This window comes from Pelmatolapia mariae, linkage group LG9, assembly GCF_036321145.2.
Source record: "Pelmatolapia mariae isolate MD_Pm_ZW linkage group LG9, Pm_UMD_F_2, whole genome shotgun sequence".
In the NCBI taxonomy this organism is placed as follows: domain Eukaryota; kingdom Metazoa; phylum Chordata; class Actinopteri; order Cichliformes; family Cichlidae; genus Pelmatolapia; species Pelmatolapia mariae.
Window position 1 is genome coordinate 6,688,448 of NC_086235.1, and position 22,705 is coordinate 6,711,152.

The following is a 22,705-nucleotide window of genomic DNA, read 5'->3' on the forward strand; positions in this document are numbered from 1 at the left end:
GCTGCAGGTCCAGATGGCGTCAGCTCCAGACTCCTGAGGTGCTGCGCAGATGAACTGTGTGGCATCCTAGGTTATCTGTTCAACCTGAGCCTGTCACTGGGGAAAGTACCACAGCTGTGGAAGACCTCCTGTGTGGTACCGGTACCAAAGACCTCCCATCCCAAGGACCTCAGCAGCTACAGGCCGGTAGCCCTGACATCGCATCTGATGAAGACCCTCGAGAGGTTGGTTCTAAACCATCTGCGCCCCCTGGTGAGGTCTTCTATGGATCCGCTGCAGTTTGCTTACCAGCCTGGCATTGGGGTGGAGGACGCCATCATCTACCTCCTGCACCGAGCTCTGACTCACCTGGAGAAGCCTGGAAGCACTGTGAGGATCATGTTCTTTGATTTCTCCAGTGCTTTCAACACCATCCAGCCACGACTTCTGAGGGACAAGCTGGAGCTATCGGGAGTGGACCACCACATGTCCCAGTGGATACTGGACTACCTCACAGAACGTCCACAGTATGTGAGGTCACAGGGCTGTGTCTCTGACACGCTGGTCTGCAGTACGGGGGCCCCACAGGGAACTGTGCTGGCACCGTTCCTCTTCACCCTCTACACTGCAGACTTCTCCATCAACTCCCCACGCTGCCACCTACAGAAGTTCTCTGACGACTCTGCCATAGTCGGCCTCATCACAGGTGAGGACGACTCAGAGTACAGACAGTGGACTCTGGACTTTGTGGACTGGTGTCAGCAGAACCACCTGCTGATCAACGCCGGAAAAACCAAGGAGTTGGTGGTGGACTTCCGGAGATGCAGACCCACCACACTGACACCGGTGAACATCCAGGGAGTGGACATTGAGATAGTGGACTCTTATAGGTACCTGGGTGTTCACCTGAATAATAAACTGGACTGGAGCCACAACACTGATGCTCTTTACAGGAAGCGTCAGAGCAGACTCTACCTGCTGAGGCGGCTGAGGTCATTTGGAGTACAGGGAGCGCTTTTAAAGACCTTCTATGACTCTGTGGTGGCATCTGTCATTTTTTACAGTGTGGTATGTTGGAGCAGCGGTTTATCGGCAGCTGAGAGGAAGAGGTTGGATAAACTCATCAGGAAGGCCAGCTCTGTTCTGGGATGCACCCTGGACCCAGTGCAGGTGGTGGGAGACAGAAGGACTCTGGCCAAAATAACATCTCTGATGGACAGAGTCTCCCACCCCATGCATGTAAATGTTGCTGAACTGCAGAGCTGCTTCAGTGACAGACTGCTGCATCCTAGATGCATGAAGGAGCGTTTCCGCAGGTCCTTCCTCCCTGCAGCTGTCAGACTGTACAATCAGAACTGCTCCCAACAAACACAGATGTCTACATCAGCGCTGTAACAACTTCTACTGTTATAACTTGCACATTACTTTTCTCAGCTTACATATACACTAACTTATTGGAAGTTACATGTCTACTTTTTAATGCACAGGTGCAATAAACAATCTGCACTTTTCTAATTATTCTAAATATTCTTAACTATTTAAACATCTTTCAGTATCCTGCTCCATTTGCACACTATGTGTACGCCAATTTAAACAACTGTACTGTACTCTGCTCTGGTAACTTTTGTCCATGATGTAAATATGTAAAAATTGTGCTTCTGTTCTGTGTCCTGCTCTGTTTGTATATGTGTGTTTTTGCTGCTGATACAACCAAATTTCCCCTTGTGGGACAATTAAAGGATTATTCTATTCTTATTCTATTCTATTCTACAGCATGTTCTAATCGCTCTAATAGGATATTATGGTCAACAGTATCGAACGCTGCACTAAGGTCTAGCAGGACAAGCACAGAGATGAGTCCACTGTCAGAGGCCATAAGAAGATCATTTGTAACCCTCACTAAAGCTGTTTCTGTGCTGTGATGAGCTCTGAAACCTGACTGAAACTCTTCAAATAAGCCATTCCTCTGCAGATGATCTGTTAGCTGTTTGACAACTACTCTTTCAAGGATTTTTGATATAAAAGGAAGGTTGGAGATTGGCCTATAATTAGCTAAGACAGCTGGGTCTAGAGATGGCTTTTTGAGTAAAGGTTTAACTACAGCCAGCTTGAAGGCCTGTGGTACATAGCCGATTGTTAGAGATAGGTTGATCATATTTAAGATTGAAGAATTAATTAATGGCAGGACTTCTTTGAGCAGTTTTGTAGGAATGGGGTCTAAAAGACATGTTGATGGTTTGGAGGAATTAATTATTGAAGTTAACTCAGAAAGATCAATTGGAGAAAAAGAGTCTAACTTAACATTGATGGTATTAAGAGTAGCTGTAGATAATATTACATCTGTGGGATGATTATTGGTAATTTTTTCTCTAATGATAAAAATTTTATTTGTGAAGAAGTTCATGAAGTCATTACTAGTTAACGTTAAAGGGATGGTTGGCTCAACAGTGCTCTGACTTTTTGTCAGCCTGGCTACAGTGCTGAAGAGAAACCTGGGGTTGTTCTTATTTTCTTCAATCAGTGTATGTGTGTGTGTGTGTATGTGTGTGTGTATAGTTTGTGTTGAAATGTCTTTATTTGAAATGTACATGTGTGGAGGGTAAGAGCTAGTGTCTCGTGAGAATACCCTTAATGAGAGTGCACAAGACTTTTCATGGACTGCGAAGGAGCAGATGTCTCTCATGAAGCGATTTTAAGGAAAAGTTTTACTAAAAGATAAAGCAACACAAGGACTTAAAGACCTACGGAGGCAGTGGAGACTGTCAGAAAACAACTACAAGAAGACAGCTCCTTGGAAGACAGGACCAACTTCACACCCGATCAGATTTGCACACTGTTAGACCTCTGCCTCACCACTACATATTTCAAATACAACAAGTGTTTCTACAGACAAAAACATGGCTGTGCCATGGGCTCCCCCGTGTCACCTATTGTAGCCAACCTTTACATGGAGGAAGTGGAAAGAAAGGCTCTTGGCTCTTTTAAAGGGAGAGTACCCAGCCACTGGTACAGATATATAGACGACACCTGGGTCAAAATCAAGACACAAGAAGTGGAATCCTTCACTGCGCACATTAGCGCCGTGGATAAAAACATCAAGTTCACCAGGGAAGACATAAAGGACAACTGCTTGCCTTTCCTGGACTGCGCCGTGCACATTGAAGAGAATGGCAACCTCAACATTGAAGTTTACCGGAAGCCCCCACACACGGACCAGTACCTCCTCTTTGACTCCCATCACCCTCTGGAACACAAACTTGGGGTAATCAGGACCCTACACCACCGGGCAGAACATGTTCCCTCTAAGCCTGAAGGGAAAAAGAAGGAACACACACATGTAAAGGAAGCACTCAAAACATGCGGTTATCCTAACTGGGCGTTTATAAAGTCAGCAAAGAGGCACAGAAAAGAAGATCAGACACCAGTGAGGGAGGATAAGAAGGACAGACGCAACAACATTGTCATCCCCTATGTAGCCGGTGTATCAGAGAAACTCAGGAGAGTTTTCTCCAAACACGACATCCCAGTGTACTTCAGACCCAGCAACACACAGACAGAAACTGGTTCACCCGAAAGACAAAACTCCTAAACACAAACATAACAATGTGGTGTATGCTGTACAGTGCAGCGAGGAATGCCCAGACCTCTACATTGGAGAGACCAAACAGCCACTTCACAAGCGCACAACATAGAAGAGCCACCTCCACGGGACAAGACTCAGCAGTTCATCTGCATCTAAAGGACAAAGGTCACTCTTTCGAGGATGCCAACGTTCACATTTTGGACAGAGAGGACAGATGGTTTGAAAGAGGAGTGAAAGAAGCCATTTACGTCCACTGTGAGCGACCATCTTTGAACAGAGGCGGTGGTTTACGACACCAACTGTCTGCCATCTATAATCCAGTTTTGAGATCCCTCCCCAGACGCCTTAACGCCCACTCACATCCTGGGCCATCGGACCTCAGGAATTCGCATGATAAGGTGGGGCCAGGTTTCACAATGAGCTCACCCGAAACCTTGGCTGATTGGGACCCACACCCGCTTTCACACCTTGGCTCATGTGATTAGAGGATCACCAGGGGGTCCTTTGTCCCTCTTTGGGGGAAAACTCCCACTAGGTTTAATTCTGGCACTCCCCACCATTGACCCTTAGAACTGAAGAAGCTTCTCGGATGAGAGGTGAAACGTCTTCAAGCAACTCAAAGAAGTCCAGACTCTTTTCTTTCCAAGCTCCTTAGACTACAATGACCTGGATGACTGAGAACCTTCACAGACATATAGTAAGAGCACTCCTGTCACCAGTTTACATGCATCTGGAATGTTAACACAGTGAGGCCAATGTAATGGGAGACGTTAAACAGATAGTGAGACTCCTTCTGCTTATCAGGGATTTAAATCTTTAGGTGACGGCCAAGCAGAAAACAAGGTCATAATTCTCTCTGTGAGGGAGAAGGTAGAGCCCCCCTGTGAGAGGGGCCACAGGGGGGCTATACCTGTGTGTCTGTATATAAGATGTAAGGGCGGTGGCAACAATCAGAGATGGTCCTGGTGTTTCACTGCGATGCTCTCTCCACATTGCAATGTGTTTATTAAACCCACTTCAAATCAAGCTCACTGGGTGTGTTGCAGGTTATTGTTAAATTTTTCACACCACTGTCATTAACTCAGCCAGTTAGTGCGAGACAAATCCAGCTGCTCATTAAAGCTTTTTGGTTTGATCAGTCAACTTTGTGTTCTGTACTTACGTTACTTACATCTATGTATATTTTTTAGCTTCGACATCTGTGTCATGCAAGCTAGCAGCACCCATTTTTTCTTATTTTATAGTTTTCACGGTGCTTAATCATGGCCAGAGAATGAGCCGTGTGTGGTGAGGAAATAAATGTCTGCACCTGTTAGACTCTTCTGTCATTCTTGATGCCAAGGGCTGCTACAGTAAGTATTTGGGTCAAATGTACTAGGAGGGTTCATGGACCCAGATCCCACTACCCCATGGTCGTTCAAGGCAGCCTGTGCACAACTAGTAGCCCTTTACAGATCCATCCTGCTTTGTATCAGCAAACGTTGATAAACCACAAATGAAAACACAACTTTAAAAAATTAGTTTCAAAAATTAATCATTTTGACATCTTAAACACAAAATCAGAAGTTTTAATGCAAGTTTAAGGAAAAATAATATATTTTAAGGAAATGGTAAATGGCCTGTATTTATATAGCGCTTTAATAGTCCTAAGGACACCAAAGCGCTTTACATATCCAGTCATCCACCCATTCACACACACATTCACACACTGGTGATGGCAGCTACATTGTAGCCACAGCCACCCTGGGGCGCACTGACAGAGGCGAGGCTGCCGGACACTGGCGCCACCGGGCCCTCTGACCACCACCAGTAGGCAACGGGTGAAGTGTCTTGCCCAAGGACACAACGAGCGAAACTGTCCAAGCCGGGGCTCGAACCGGCAACCTTCCGATTACAAGGCGAACTCCCAACTCTTGAGCCACGATCGCCCCACTTTTAATCTATTGTCTCAAATATAAAACAGCAGACTGCACTTATATGCATCTTTTATGGGATTGTCCAAAAATGTCTAAATTCTGGCTCTGCATAAACAAGGAAATGAACTCAATACTAAATTATAAGATCTATAAAGATCCGGGTCAATTCTTACCACGGTTGCTGCATCTGAATAAAAATCTGGACAAAAAGAGATCCACGTTATTAAATAAGCTTATATTTAATGTCAGGAGATTTGTGTTATTGAACTGGATTAAGGAGCAGCCCCCCTACTGTAACTCAGTGTTGCAAAGAAGTTTTTAAGATTCTACCATCTGAAAGGCTCAGTACGAAATTAAATGACAATGATGAAGATTTCATGGACATATGACGACCTGTGGTGGAGTACACTTCCCCTGCAATCAGAAAGAGAGAGAGTATCCTTCGAGGAAAGTGTTCAAATCAAAGGCAAAGACAGGACGTGTGTATGTTGCCGTTATATGAGGGATTCATTATGTTACTTACTTAGTTTACTCATACTGCTTTAGTTTTTTGTTGGTTGCTTTTTCTGTGTGTGTGTGTGTGTGTGTGTGTGTGTGTGTGTGTGTGTGTGTGTGTGTATGTGTGTGTGTGTGTTATTGTCTAAAACTAATTAAAAACTTTAAAAAGGATTTTATGGGTCATATATTTCATAACTTTCAGGTCAGAATCTTAATAAGCTGCAGGAACCCTGATTAGTGTGAGTGGAAAACGGCCGAGTCTCCTCTGATAAATCTGTGCCACTGAAAACAGTTCATCTGACTCTGACTATAAACATGTTTCTATTTGTCACTTCAGTCTTTACTATGAAATACAGGAAATGAAATCACAGCTCAAAGTATTTCTTTAACAGTTTAAATGTTATTTAAAGATTGCAGAATTTCACAAAACAAACAGCCAGAATAAGAAAACATCTGCAGAACACATGGATCAAAATACATTCAATAAAAAAATTGATAACATGAAACATATTTCTTCATCCAACTGCTAAAACAAAGCTAACCACTCAATATGAACACTAAAGCAGAACAGTTTAGAAACCTTAAAATGGAACTAGGGAACCATTTTCATTCATAGCTGCCTCATCAGATCTTTACAGGAGATTCCATCTGAACTCTGGTGAGCCTCATCTCAAGGGTTTTGACCCTGAAACCAGAAGAGGATCTTTCTGTCTCTGCAGATTCACTGTGATGGGAGTGATTTCAGCCAGGACTGATCACACTGATGTTTGCGCAGACAATGAAGTGAATGCTTTGGCACATTGGTAACAGTGAAACAGTTTATTAGTAACGTAGGATCGTTTGTGTTCAGATTCAGAAGCATTTATTTATCCCCAAGGGGCAATTAAGAGACTGACCTTGCCGACTGTACATACAATACACATCACATTGGGAAGACGGGTCAGGCTAGGCTAGGTAGCTGGGCTGTCAGCCGTACGAGCAGTGACCCAGAACCAAACAACAATGGAAAATGCACAACATGAGGAAAGATGAGGAGAAAAAAAGAACTCCCCCAGACTGAGCTCCAACAGGAAGATCATTTTGAGTACATGCGTATGTGTTCGTGTGAGTTCCGTGTTCAACCAAGAGAACGTGTCCCTTCACCCGGTTAAGCAAAAGTCAACAATCTTCGTTTGACGCAGGTGACCTTGAATGAGGAGGGAGATAGTCATAACAAACAGTCTTATTATCTAATGAAGAATTATTATTCCTTTTCCTTGAGCATGTAGCTGGCGCCAGGGGTGCCGCATGAGATGAAGATGGTAGTTATTTTGGTTACTGCGAACAAACTGCATCCAACTTTACAGTTGGTCTAAAGTCCGTCACTGGTCACCAGGTCTCTATATTCCAGTTTATCTTCTTCAAGATGTTATCCATATAGCAGAACCAAAACAACCAAAAAAAAAAACAAAAAACAGATGACCTGCATCCAATCCAACAGTCCGAGTACTCACAGCCGTGCCCATCGTCTATCATGTCAGCCGCCTTGTGGGATTTTGAACAGCTGTTGCCACTTCTTGTTCTTCCATAAGCCAGGTCCGGGCCAGCTCCAATCAGCCAGAACTCTGTTATTGTGGTTCCGAATTGGTAGATGTCGTTCAATGTTCTCCATCGAGAGTGTCGCCAGACTCATGACGCAACCGACCATCGAGTATCTGGCAGCAAATATCTCCGCAGGACAGTCGAGTTCTCCCAAGCCCCGGAGGGTGTCAATTCCATTAAGGGACCAGTTGATCAAATCCATAATTGTTCTTTATGTTTTTAGAGAACAAGTCTAGGAGACTCTCTTAGGGTTAGAGAATAAGCGAGACTATACAAAGGACATGACAAGCCAAACAGGAAAGATAAGCGAGAAGGAGAGGGTGAAGGAGAAAGTGCGACCGCCTCTGTCAAGAGCCAAGAGAACCAGAGTATGAACTGAGATTCCTGAAGCTCTTGTCACACTGGTCACAGCTGTAGTTTCCTTTCATGTGCGTACGTTCATGAAAGTTATGACTACCTGGGAGTGAGAAGCTTTTGTCACAGTTTCTGCACTTGTATGGTTTCTCAACTGTGCACATGTTTGTTTGTTTGTTTGTTAAAATTGACCAGTAGTAGTGAACGATGACCCACCCTGGTCACAGAGGTGCTTTTTAACCCCACTGTGAATGACTTCATGGCGTTTTAATGTACTCGAGAAGCTTCACCCACTATTTTTGCACTAGGTGGGTTTATCTCCAGTGTCTTTACGTTGATGTCTTTTTAGGTCAGCTTGCCAACTGAAACTCTTTCCCACCACCACAGTGATGACAGGGTTGAGAACTGGATCCATCTGTGTCGCTCTGCTCCTAAACAAAGACACAAAGACAGTGTAAGTCAGTCCTTCAACATTTTTATCCTGAACGTCGCCTGAAATAAAGAGCATCTCTGCAGACGTCCAATTACATTTTACTGTTTCAGTTAACACACTCAGTTTACTGGGCTGCAATAACTAAAATACTACAGTAATGCTTATTTATGTTTACAGTAACATCTGAGTTACACTGAAGTACTACTATGCTTATGTTTAAAGGCTATCAACAAAGTGCTAAATTACTAATGTAACACTGCAATAATACTAATTTAATACTGCATTTATAACACTGTAACTGTGCAGTTATAACACTCAGCTGACTGAGAGAATAAAAACACTACTACCCCCATGACACTGCAATTATAACATTAAATTAGTATTTTAACACAAATGTCTAAAAGTACTAAAGCTATAAATAAGCAATGTTACTACTGCTACAATACTACAATACCATTACATAACGATATAAGCATGTTAACCATAAGAGAAGATTACTGAATGGTTTGGTTTTGTACTTATTTTCATTTGTGTTTCATTTTATTCCATGATCCGCGGGTCTGCGCTTTGTGTTTACGTTTTTGTGCAGAATCCGTGCTCTAATTTACTGTTTGAGCTGTTTGGTGGTTGTCGAAATTTTGTGAGGTTTCACCTGAGATTCTGGCGTTTCAGGCAAAATACATTCATATTAAAAAACTGGATTCAGGATTTTAATGAATCGATATCACGTTATCCAAGCCAGAATCGATTTTAATCGATAAATCGATTATCAAAACCCACCCCTAGCTAACACAGTTTAATGAGCAGAGTTGTTCCAAACAGTCAGGCTAAAATGACAAGATACAAATAAAACTACATACCTCAAAGTAACTGCACTTGTAGAGTCTCTTTCTGTTGTGGATCTGTTGGTGTCGTCTCAGGTAATGTATAGATTTAAAAGTCTTCTCACACAGGTCACATTTATGAGGTTGTTCCTCAGTGTGGGTAAACATGTGGCGTTTTAGGTGTGTGTCTGTAGTACAGCGTTTGCCACACTGATCACAGCAGTACACATCATGTCTGGTGTGAATGCGTAGGTGTATATTTCTGCTCTCAATCCGGCCAAAAGTTTTCCCACAAATGTCACAGCTGTATGCCTTAATCCCAGAGTGGGTAACTAGATGAGCCTTTAAGTTGCAACTGTGAGTAAAAGCTCTGCCACACTGATCACAGCTGTACGCTTTAACTCCACTGTGGATGAGTTGGTGTGATTTTAGGGAACGCTTCCAGGAAAAAGTCTTTTCACACAAGTCACAGCTGAACGGTTTCTCTCCAGTGTGGATGACCTGATGACGTTTTAGTTTAGACTTAGCAGGAAAACCCTTCCCACACTCATCACAGGTGTATTTGTTCTCTCTCTTTCTTCTGTGAGGTTTGTCGGCCTCCTGAGAGCGCTGACTTCTCGCTCCATGTTGGTCCTGCAGTGACAGAGAAACAAATAGAGGCAGTGAGTGAAAAGCAGTCATGGAACAACCTGTACCTTCAAACTCCCTCCATTAACACCAGTTTTAAACCTGAAGGTGGAGCGTGGCATTAGAAATGGGTACCGGTATCCGATGCCATGATGGCACCGGTTTCTGACATAAACGGTAGTAACCAGACCGAAAAGCAGCGCACATTTTGGTGCTTTATTTCGGTGCTTTTTCCCCCCTGAGATGTGATACACTTCAGATTCTAGCCAATCATTTTACGCTTCCAAGGATAGTAGGCGGGCCCAGGTACGTACGTTCTTTTAGAGCAGAGCTACAGATTAAAAATACCCAAGGTGAAGTGGTCAAAAGTCTGGCTGTACTTCACAGCAAAAGATGCAAACTCAGCAGCCTGCAACAAGTGCTTTAAGCTGATACTGTGATACTGTCAAAGGAGGTAACACCTCAAATCTGATGAAACACCTGGCAACGCATAGCGTTTTTTCTTTTAAAGCCAAGAAATTCACCTTACGTACTACGGGTGTGGTGCCTGTTATCGGACCCGGAGTTAGCAACATCCCCCAAGAACCTGAAGAGGAGAGTCCTGGCCCCTAGCCCTGCCAGTGTAGCAGAAATGATGACGGATGCAGCAGCCGTTCTTCTCTGGGCGAGTAGCTTAATGTTGTTCATGTGTAATTTGCCTTGAGTACGCTAACCACGTTATTAAATTATTGCATGCAAGGTGAACTAGCAAACACCGTCGTAGTTACATGCGGCTGTCTTCTTGTTTGATGGCAGATACTCCCTTCACCCTGGCCAAAAAGGCTAAAATGACCAAAGAAAAAGTGGAACACAGCTGAACATGAGAAGTTTTTGGACAAAGTTTGTGTTCTCTATTCTTCAAGCACCGGTTCGAGCACCGTTTACGCACCAGCACCTTTTCAAAAGTACCGGTTTGGCACCGTTATCAGATAAAACCTAAACGATACCCACCCCTACGTGGCACCAAACACCTTAAAGGTCTCTTATCCTCACCTGCTGGTAGTAGTAACACATTACATCCAACTTGGTGTTAAAAATAGTTAATGACTGTTCAAACACTAAAATCATGCCCCACCTGCCTGCTTGTACACAAATATTAATACTAACATGCTAACACACTCATAATAGCAAAAAATGTTTACAGGTCTATGCTTTTTTATATTTCCCGTTCCTGATATTAGTTTGTTCAATGATAACAGATCCATTGTAATAGTTAACAGGTTCTTAGTTATTAGGTCATCGTACTCTAAGGAGCTTGGAAGGCAAACATGTTCAAGCTTGCTTGAAGATGTTTCACCTCTCATCCGAGAATCTTATTCAGTTCTAGGGTCAAATGGTGGAGAGTCCCAGATTTTAAACTTAATGGGAGTGTCCCCCAAAAGGGTCATGGACCCCCTATTGATCCTCTACCTAATCACACCAGCCATGGTGTAAAAACAGGTGTGGGTCACAGTCAGCCAAGGTTTCAAGTGAACCCATTATGAAACTTAACTCCACCCTATCATGTGATTTCCTGAGGTCAAAATGCCCAGGATGTGAGTGGGTGTTAAAGCGTATGTGAAGGCATCTCAAAACTGGATTACAGATGGCAGACAGTTGGTGTCGTAACCCACCGTCTCTGAGTCCTAGTAATTTTTCTTGCCTGTCCAGTTTGGCACCGTAACAATCAGAATTATTGTCTGAAGGCCAAAGAAAATTTTCGGAAGGGGCCCGACCGAGCCGCGGGTGCCAGGCACCACCAAGCAGCCACCAGGAGTGAGCCAGTACACAGCTGAGCGCCTAGACCACCACACCTGGGGGGCCTGAGATGTTCCCAGAGAGGTGGAGTTAAGACCCGACTTGACATATAAGCATAGACAAACAGGCACAATCATGCATCCCCACCTTCATGCACACCCATAAAAATACACAGCACTTGCTCAAAGTGGAGACAAACACAACTGGCGAGAACAGCGGACTCCCATAAACCATTTTCAACCCCCCCCACAGGTTAAACATAATATATAAGTGTCTTAGATTGATTTAATTGTTTTATTGTTCCTGAGTAAATTGGTTTAGCTGAGATTAAAGTTAAGCCTCATAACATATTATAGCACAGTTGAATAATAGGGGATGGCAGCAAAAACTCATCAAGTATGCTGCTGTTCCAATTGTACAAATCATACTTGAGATTTGGTGCACTGTGTTGCATGGAGAATCTGTAAAAATAATGATATCGTAATTTCACTGTATAATAAAAATTAGAATTATATAATTTTTTTTAAATGGTAAATGGCCTGTATTTGTATAGTGCTTTACTTAGTCTCTAAGTACTTTACACTACATTCAGTCATTCACCATTTACACACTGGTGATGGTAAGCTACATTGTAGCCACAGCTGCCCTGGGAGCACTGACAGAGGCGAGGCTGGTGGACACTGGTGGCGCAAACAGCTTAAACATAGTTTAGCAGATACCTAACAAGCTATCCAGCCTACAGACTCAGCTGGGGGGAAGGGAAGATAAGTGATTATCACACCAGAAACACAGTATTACTCTTATTTTTTTTTTTTCGCCTGTCCCGTTTGGTTCTTTTGCCATCAGAATTATTGTCTAAAGGCGAAGAAAGATGCCCAACGGATTTACTTTACCAAATGGACCATCCCAGCCTTGCCGTATTGGCTATTTGATTCATCTTTTATTTTATTTTTTATTTTCACTTGTTGAATATGGGACAGAACTGAATGAGGAAAAGAAAAGGGAGAAAGAAAGAGGGGGGGAAAGAACAGCGGAGAAGAGGGACGGGGATAAAGGGCAAAAAACAAAAACCAACAAAATAAGCAGACAAAAAATACATATGTCAATCACCTGGATCACCTGTTGAAAAAGAAAAAAGAAAACAAGCAGAAGAAAACGAGAGCAATAGAATAAACAACATCATGATGATCTATGGGAATATAACAGTGAATACTAAATGTTAAACATTATTGTGCAGCACATAAGATGGACAGCGCACAGTGTGCTTTAAGGTAGGAGCCAAAAAGGGTGTAGTTTGTGTGTGCGCTTACTCGTGTGTACACCTGTGAGCATGAACACGCTTCTTTTTAAAAGGTTCCTTCATGTAATGATCTGCTAGAGGGTGTGGGGGGCCACTGCCCCGTCCACCAGGGCATGAAGCAGGTATGGAGGAGATCAAAACTCCAGACATCCAGAGGCCCCCAGAACACAAGAGACCAAGGAAGACCAACACAGTATTACTCTTAAATCAAACAGTACAATATGTTGCTTGTTTGTTTTTGTAACCATATTGCGTGATTTATTTTATCATGGGGTTATGCGATACCATGGATAGCCGCTAGGGCTGGGCCATATCATACCGTTCACGGTAATACCGGTGTAATGTCGTGCAACGATAGGAAAATGAAATATCGCAATAGAATCTGGGTAAAACGCGCATGCGCAGTGCCTTTGTTTACATACGCACATGGCAGCGACACAGAATGAGAAGGGCGAAAGTGGATCGTTAAATGAAACGGATGAACCAGAATTGGGTTGTAAAAATGCTGCAACTTCAGTGGTGTGGAACTGGTTTAGCTTTCGTCCGTCAGATACACAACAAAGCACTATTTTTGGTAGAGCATGCTAGCGGGCCGTCGTCATTATCGTGTTTTTTGGAAAATACGGCACACTTAAAATCAATCCATTGATTTTTCTGAAACTCGACAGTTCCCCTTAATATCCCGTGAGCCTTATGTATGAATTCTGGTCAGTGTTGGGCAAGTTACTTTGAAAAAGTAATTCAATTATAGTTACTAGTTACTTCTTCAAAAAAGTAACTGAGTTAGTAACTGAGTTACAATATTCTAAAAGTAATTAATTACTTGAAAAGTAACTATTGCGTTACTTTAAAAAAAACAAAAAACGTTTAACCCTCTGGGGTCCAGGGTATAATTGGCCATTTTTTACTACTTTTGATTTTCCCTCCACATTTTACCTTTAAAAACTATTTATTTGTCTTGTTTGGTATCATTCTTTTCAGCACAACCTCACGTGTCTGAATTTACAGTTCTGTTTTCATTTTGACATACTGTATTAACACAATTGATCTAAAATCAAACAAAAAACATAAAATCAGAGTAGAAAAAGTTATATTTTTACTGTAACAACCACAAACATGTTTAATGAATCATATTTCATAACTTTAAATACAAATATAAATTGTAAATTTTAAAATCCTATGCACAGGTTTTGCAAACAACAAAGTTATTTGCATCCATTTGCCTTTTACCCTTTTGTAAAATAACCATTTCAAACTATTTACAGAACAATCAGCTGTTAAGATGCCACACAAATTATTTGTGCCACTCCAAAAAAATAATTTGTGTCCACTATAAAGGAGAACATCACAGCCTGATACCTGCAGGTCTGACAGCAGCAGGTGTATCACTCCTGTTTCTACCTGGAGACAGCAGTTGCCTCATTGTTCTGACACACAACACAAAACTATCCACAACACTACACACTAACTACTCAAGACAACACATTAACTACACACTCCAAACACGCTAAACGTCACAAATCTCTCACATATCAAAACTCGCTCTCTCTCTTTTTCTGCTCTCTCTCTCTCTCTCTCGCCGTCACTCCTAAAACTTCCCCTGTTTTGTTTTGTTGCTCATAAGCAGAGAGTGCTTGCTAGCGCTAACGTGGCGAAACTATTGAGGAAAAAACGCCGCGTATATATTGTTTATCATGACTCTGGTTTTACGTGGCCTATCAACACAATTTATAAACTGGTATATATCACCTTGTTGCTTTGTCTTTAAGTGGTCATGTGATTGGCTTACCACAACTCCTTTATTCTTCCTCAGTCAAACAGCAGCACTCATGCGATTATTTTGCCCCCTGAGCTCCAGGTGTTGTGCTAGACAGTGATCGTGATTAACGTCCACGGGAGCGTGCAGCTGCTTAAAGCTGTAGCATCCAGATTACCTAGGTAGACAGGTACTTCTGTGTGACTGATATAAGATGCGGTAAGCTGAACACAGCTTCAACCGTCTGTTTGTTGAAAAATATTAACGGACCACGTTTTCTTGTTAGTAACTGTAACGGGGTTGTAACGATAGGAATAGTAATTAGTTAGATTACTCGTTACTGAAAAAAGTAACGCCGTTACTTGTAACGCCGTTATTCCCATCACTGATTCTGGTTGTGTTTACTGACCTCGAAACGATTTTATGTGGTACACGGCACTCTCTGTGAAATCTGTGAAATGTTTTAGTACGACTTTGCTAAGCTACGAACCTGCACCGCTTGATGGATTGTCGGAGCATTAAGGCTATAATATGCAGGAGCCTCGCGGAGTGATACGTGCTGTGCTTCAACATAATATTACCCTATTGTGTGTGTATAACCTCTTTTTAAGTTTTGTGGATATTATACATGGTTATGCTGAGGATATGTCGGCCAATTTCCACTGGAAATGCCTTTTGGTTAAACTGTCAGCAAGGAATTTGCACTGTTACATTTTTATATAACTTTAATGCACATAAAAAACAGCTGCTTGTTTAAGTTAAAATACATTGATGTTTTTTATGCACTAATAAAGTTGAGGAGTTGTAAAGTATTTTGTATAGTGTCAATTATATCGTCAAGTTATATCGTTATCGCAAATTTTCAAATGTATATCGTGCTAAATATTTTTGGTCATATCGCCCTGCTCTAATAGCCGCTGCCATAAAATTGAGCTCTTTACAACAAACGCTCTCAGTCGCTGTTGCCATTGGCAAGCAGTAGCCGCATAGACACCAGTAGGTTTCCCTCAGTCTCGCGTCCACGTTTCATGGATTGTTTTCATCTTCATCTAAACTAAGTACTTGTTGACTATTTTCATTCTCTCTCTCGGTTTGCTCTGGTTCAAACTGGAAAGGTTGAACAGAAGACATTTCAGTGCGCTGCTAACTGTAAACTCGATGCGGTGCAACTGTATGATGTCATTACAGAGTGCGTTGAGAAGTAAATAACAATGGCGGCCTACTAGTAAGTAGGTTTTATATAAAATGTGCTTAAAAGAAAAACATTTGGCGTATTTTAATACAACATTATTGAAAGCACAGTACATACTTTAGCACAAACATGTCTTACAGGGCTCGCAAAATCGCTAGCCCGACGTCCCGGGGCTAGCGAGTTTTCCAGTCGGGCTACCAGAATCTATCCCTGCCAGTCGGGCTATCATAGAAAGGAAAAATATATGTCAATGCTTTTGCATTCTTTCGGAAATGTAGCTGGGTAAATATGTCATTGGCATCGGTGAGCCACTGTCAATATGTGACATGGGCTGCTCAATTAATCGAATTTTAATCTAAATTACGATCTGGGCTTTCAACGATCATTAAAAATGACTGAGCCGATTATTAGCACCTCCCTCGTGCTTTACTCTCGCGCTGCTCCGTGTGGCAAATCGAGCGCACCTCTCTGCGTTTCAAACACGCGTCACAACAATTAAGAGGAGCTAACAGAGGGAAGCTCGGAAAGCTAAGCAGAAGTTATTTGGAGAGGAGAGTGACTGCCGTTGGTTGAAAAGAGAGGTAAAAAACCCTTCAGTGGTGTGGAAACATTATGAGTTCGCAGAGTCAGACGTGGATCAAGTAGACATAGTGTGTAAACTTTGGCGTCTTAGCTGCACCACAGAGCGACATGGCAAAGTTCACTAAACATAGATGTTTACATTTTTTAACACATTTACATTTTATTTTTTATATTGCGCACAAGATAAGAAGTTGCAACGCGTGTTTGCGTCCATAAGATTTTCTGGAGGAGGACAGACATTTGTTTAGAACTCTTAAAGATGTCGAAGAAGCTCCTTTAAGCAATTACTTTGGTGTTCCTCCACCTCCAAAGAAATGTCAGATGGAGTCCGAACCACAAAAGAAGCGCGTATTCTAGGAAAAGTGGTTGCAGGAGGTGAGCTGGCTTTAAACAAATGATGAACGCACAGAGATTTGGTGCAGAATGTGCCATGAAAATCCCGCTCTAGCAGACAAAAACAGTGCCTTTTATATGGACGCAAACGCGCGTTGCAACTTCTTATCTGGTGCGGGTCTTTTATTTTGACAGCGAATGCGCACATGCGGACCACTTATGTGCACCCGTGTAAATAACATAATGTTCTGCCCGGTGTGTTGTTGGTTTCCCTCGATTTCTGAGTCGACAAGTGCCTTTGTTACTGGGACCAGTAATTTTAAGAAAGGACCCCATTAGAACCCATGACAAATGCAAGAAATGGATTATTGCTCAGTCTGCAAATAACATACTAAAAATCAATCCTGAAAAATCTGTTAAGGACAGCGTACTATGTTGCAAAGAGTGAACTACCACTGGCAAAATTTAGCAGTCTTTGCAAACTTCAAAAAGCAAATGGCCTAGATCTTGGTTCCACTTGCCTCTTACCCGTGACTTCAGTGGAAATTTCAAATTCAGGATCTGACACAGACTGATTCCTGTTGTACAGTTCTTACAAGTTCATAGAAATTTCTGTTCAATTACAACCAAGTATTTGAGTTGATGATTGTAATTTTTATACAATATTGTAATTTGTGTTTCAACAATTTTTTGATTAATGTTTTGTTTCCGTTACAATATTATACATTAAAGTATAATATTGTAACGGAAACAAAATAGGAAACAAAACATAAAAAAAATTGCTCCCTTTTTTATTCGGGCTACTTAAATTTATTTTGGGCTACCAAAAACTGAAGAGTCCCTGCCCGAAGGGCTACCAGGGATTTTGAAATTTTGCGAGCCCTGTCTTAATAATCGGGCTTCCTATTAAGTGAAAATACATTGATGGGGCGTTTTCTTGCACTAATAAAGTTGTGGAGTTGTAAAGTCTTTTGTCTCACCTCAATTATATCGTTATCGCAAATTTTCAAATATATATCGTGATAAATATTTTTGGCCAAAGTGCTCCGCCTTAGTCAGCTCTACCTGCGCATTAATGATGGGGCCTTTAAACTCAACACTTTTAACCAGCTTTCCTTCCTGGCTTTGTCTGCAGCTGTGTTTGACACAGGAAGACATTATTACATTCAACACTCTCCTGCACATTAACCAGCACAATATATTTTTATTCTCTGTGCTTTCAAATATGAACACTGTTTACTTTCATCTCTGTTTCATTAGTTTTTGTTAACATCTTCCTGTGCATCACTTTACAGCAGCCAGACTCATTAAAATGAGACTTTGTAGGAGTCCACTTCCTCTCATGTGTTCATCCACAGCAGCTGACTAAAGACTAAATTATATTTTTTATGTTCTTAACATATCTGTTAATTCAGTCGAAGCTGGTCTTTAGTTTGAAATCGGGTGTCCGCGTATCCTGCCGTAATACTTAGAATACAAAGGAAACACAAAACATGGTGGAGGCTGACTTGATTTTAATTCTCAAACTGGAGGCTGGGTTGACACCAGTAGCACGTTGAGCTAATGATTAGTTGATGTTTTTCTCCAAACACTCTCTCACTCTTCTCTCAACGTGTTCACAATAAACTGTGAACAGACACCGAGGAGAGCAGCAGAAGACCTCATTCAGGACCTAAACTCAACATGAACTGAACTCACAGTAAAGTTAGCTCGGTGCTTACCTTTAGATGAGCCCACAAACCGAGAGAAACTCCGTGATGAAGCTGGAACTCTTTCCAAACACAGGAAACAGATCAGGGAGCAGAGACCCACGTGGTTCACGCTGATCTCAGCTACGATCCAGGAGACAAGGGTGGACAGATCGAGGCAGATATCGATCCAAACGTTGGTTTAGTTTGTTTTATTATCCAAATTCATTATTTTACTCGCTTAAGATGAAACGGTAGCTCCGTCTGCAAACTGTGTCCAGCATATGATCCCGGAACAGACTTCTTCTTCTTTGTATTGTTTATTGGCGGTTGTCAAACAACAAAATGGTGCATTACCGCCACCAACTGGTGTGGAGTGGAACGTCGACACCCAAATCCTCCCCAAATGTGTACTCTGTTTTAAAAACTGGGATATGCCTTATAACGTTCACTTCTTGAACCCTTTTGCAGTAAACTTATGTTTTGAACAGCGGGCGCATCAACATTATCCCCCTATATCTTCTCGGCGACTCAAAGGTTTAACAGTCACCAATAGTACTGTTCAAACCAGTATGTCCAAATCTTATTCCAGATATGACCACCTCCTCTCTCCTACTCCCTTCTGTGCTTCTCATTTCTCCTACCCTCCTTAAATTTTGATACAACCATCGTCCCCTCCTTTCTCCCTCCCACTGTTTTTGTCATGTTTCCTTTATTTCTTGCCTTATTATACTCGTTATCTCTGTCTGACAGAAGTTAATAGCCAGGTCAGTTAACCCATGTTTTGTGGCTTTCTTCACAACTCATTATTATTGAAGACCTGAAGACCTTCTATGACTCATTATTATTTGGTAAGAGTAAATTCTGGTCCACACCAGTTAGTGGCGGCAATGCCCTACCTCCTTATTTGCAAACCACCAAAAAAGTGAGCATGCACCAGGAGAGGAAGACTGTGTTCAAATTCAGGGGATTGATACTTCAAATGCCATATTTGTAGGCAATTATGTCACAGCGATGCGATGAAGGCTTTCCAAAGTCGAAGAGTCCTCCGAATGTGGTGACGAACGTGTCCTACTTTTCCACAGATTTCAAGGATGGGTCGGGTGTATCCTATGTGGCCCACCATATCCCAGGATTCACTGTGAGTCATACAGGAGAATTTTTCTCATAAGAATAGCAGACGAAGTAGGAGTTAATGCGATCCCTGGAATTGGTTCACCGATGGATTGTACCTGTGGCTCCGTATCTCAGTTACCAACTTTCATGGCATCCGTCCCTCGTCTTCGCAGAGGTGGGCTGGATCACAAGAATCTTGGTTCTCTGGGTTGATCATCTAGCATTAACCATAGCCAATCTAGCTAACACAGGGTTGTGTTAGCTAGATTGGCTCTGGTTAATGCGAGGTCGCTAACAAATAAAACCTTTATTTTGAATGACTTCTTCACCACTCATCGCTTTAATTTTCTTCTGGTGATGGAAACTTGGCTAAACTTGGGTGAGTTAAGTTCGCTTTCGGAAGTTGTTCCTCCAGGCTGTGACTATCTCAAGTTGCCATGGACTACTGGCCAGGGTGGAGGGCTCGCCATTGTTTATAAAAACTATTTCAACTGTCAGCATTGGAAAAGTTTCAATCTTACCTGTCTAACCAAAGTTCTTCTGCTAGATTAGGGGATGTTCCTCAAAATCCTCAATTTTTTGTGGGGTCCCCCAGGGGTGCATTCTTGGCACAGTTTTCCTTTCAATTTATATCCTCTCTATGCGCTCAATTTAAAAAAAAAACAAAAAAACATGGCATCTCACACCATTGTTATGCAGACAACTCACAGATTTACCTGCCACTGAAACATAAATCTGTGAGTCCTTTGAAGGGATTGCTGGATTGTTTGGAGGATGTTAAGGCATGGATGTCTTTAAATGTTCTCAGCTTAAATGAACAGAAAACAGAGGTCATTGTGTTTGGTCCCTTTGACCACTACGACTTTGGCCCCTTAGGAATTTATTTTAAAAAAGCCCTTGCGAGGAACCTAGGAGTGATTTTTGATAGTAATCTAACATTTGATAAACATATTAATGCTGTCATCAAGACCAGTTTCTTTCATCTTCAGCTACTTGCAAAAGTGAAGCCATTTCTTTGTTTTACAGACTTTGAGATAGCTATCCATGCCTTCATTTCATCTCACCTCGACTTTTGTAATAGCCTTTACTCTGGTGTTAGTCTGTCATCAGTTAGCCGACTGCAGCTAGTCACTGCAGCAGTTACTAACTGGCACATGGAACTACTTCGAACACCGGCGCCCCTGTGCGTGGCAGCCTGTTACAGCAGCTCCGGTTATTCTGAGCATGTAACTAAAGTTTCAGCTTTGTGCTAGTCTTGGTTGTCTTTCTCTGTTTTTTTTTTCACCTTTTTTCGGCCGTGTTTGGGAACCCGGCACATGGATCCTTTGTTTAGTGTAGGGATCAGCTGTTACCGGCAGTACTGCTGGGGCTTGAGCACCCGTCCCTTTCCTGATGGGAGCCCAAAGTGCCCTTTTGTTGAGGCAACTGTTTTTTTTTATGTGTGTGTAGTTGTGGAGTCCTGTCTGTGCCCCTCAAAAATAATATTTAACTACCAATCACAGTTTTGCTAAATAAAAGGATCTGACTTGCATCAGTCACATGATCGCCATTAACCAATGATTGCCCTTGACGGCAGAATGCTCACAAAGAGCACGCACATGTGTTGCGGTCCGGAGCTGTAGTAAAAACACAAATTAACTCAGAGACACAGACTGATGTGACAAAACCAGTAAGTAGGTGTACAGCGTACACTGTAGTCTATAGCACACAGGAGTGTTAGCTTATTACGTACACGTTGGTAAGTTGTCTTGTGGCAACTGATGAATTGAAACAAATGTGTGTAACAGTGTGACAAACATTACCTGTCCTTTTATTAACTGCACAAGTAGTGCTGGTCGTAGCTGCTGGCTAACTGGGTAAGGCTGTCATGGGTCTGTAGCTCTGTCACCGTTTTAGGGAACATATTTAGTTTTAAAGTTACTGGGCTTTTCCTGCCTTTCCGCGAGGGCTTGTATTTCACTAAAAACGATCTAATATTCATGTCCACATAATTATGGATGATTATAATTAATATTATTTATAATTAATATTTGAAAAACACACACTGTATTTTAAAGAATATACATTAAGAAACAGATATATTAGATTTATATTTTAAATAAGACAAAATGCTGATTTTACAGCAGTAAAATTATTGTATCTCTACAGTTTAAAAATGTAATAAGCTTTCTGTCTGCACAGAGTGGATATTCAAACAAATGGAATCATCATAAATACATTATTTCATATCTATTACTTTTTTCCCCCTCATTGCCTTATTATTGTAGCTCTAGTAATACATAATAAGGGAAGGATTCTGGATCAGGACCATGACGCCCATAGTATATACAGTGTTCTGAAGAAGGTCTAAAATGTCACTGTGTGTGTTTTATGTATATGGATTTTTTAAATTATTATTCATGATATAACATTGTCCAGACATGGCTGGTAAGGACATGAGGAGGAAACAGTAGGAGCTGTGTGAGGCTAAAAAAGGCAGTGGATCCCTCAGCAGCTGGATTACAAAGAGCACAGGTAACATTAACACATGTACCAGTTGTTGGAGAGGTATTCCAGTATAAAAATAATAATGAGCACAACTGGAATGTTTTGCTTCCTTGACATTTTTCTGTCATCATTTTATTATAGATTAAGTGCAGGAGTTGTTAGGTGTGGATAATTACATAATAGTTTATTGTGGGGGGGGGGGGGGGGGGGGGGGGGGGGGGCGATAGAAACGATATACGATAGAAACGATATAAATTTGGCCAACGATACAGATTTTGACTATACCGCTCTAACGCGATAGCGCATGTTGATGATGTCATCAAGCTGCGCCTGTTTTGGTCGAAAGCTTTTTTTTTTTTTTTAAGAGAATCTTTATTAGTAAAATTAACATACAAACAAAATGCACCATATATTACACATTCAGAGAATAGATATTCCTTACATATTAGCAACTTTCATATATAGGAAAAATAAAATATAAAGATGGGGTCACATAATTTAACAGATTATTAACTCACTAAATCAAAATCTTCCAAAAAGGAAACAAAAAAAGCAGCCTTTTTCTTTTTAACTAAAGTCAAAGATTTAACCAACAGGTTTAACTCGTTTTTCCAGTAAGCTAGTGTTGGTTTGGTCTTAAACAAACGACATTTATGTATAAATTGCTTGCACAAGATTAA

General features: G+C 41.7%; 1 protein-coding gene across 3 annotated transcripts in view; it reads right to left on the reverse strand.

Annotated features, from left to right (window-relative positions):
* Positions 1-22,705, reverse strand: part of LOC134634983 (zinc finger protein 91-like) — a 76,965-nt gene that overhangs the window by 32,999 nt on the left and 21,261 nt on the right. For all 3 annotated transcript variants that reach the window (XM_065471677.1, XM_065471675.1, XM_065471676.1), the window contains one exon: positions 9,205-9,801. In XM_065471677.1, coding sequence (XP_065327749.1) covers positions 9,205-9,801 — 597 coding nt within the window. The remainder of the gene's footprint in view (positions 1-9,204; positions 9,802-22,705) is intronic.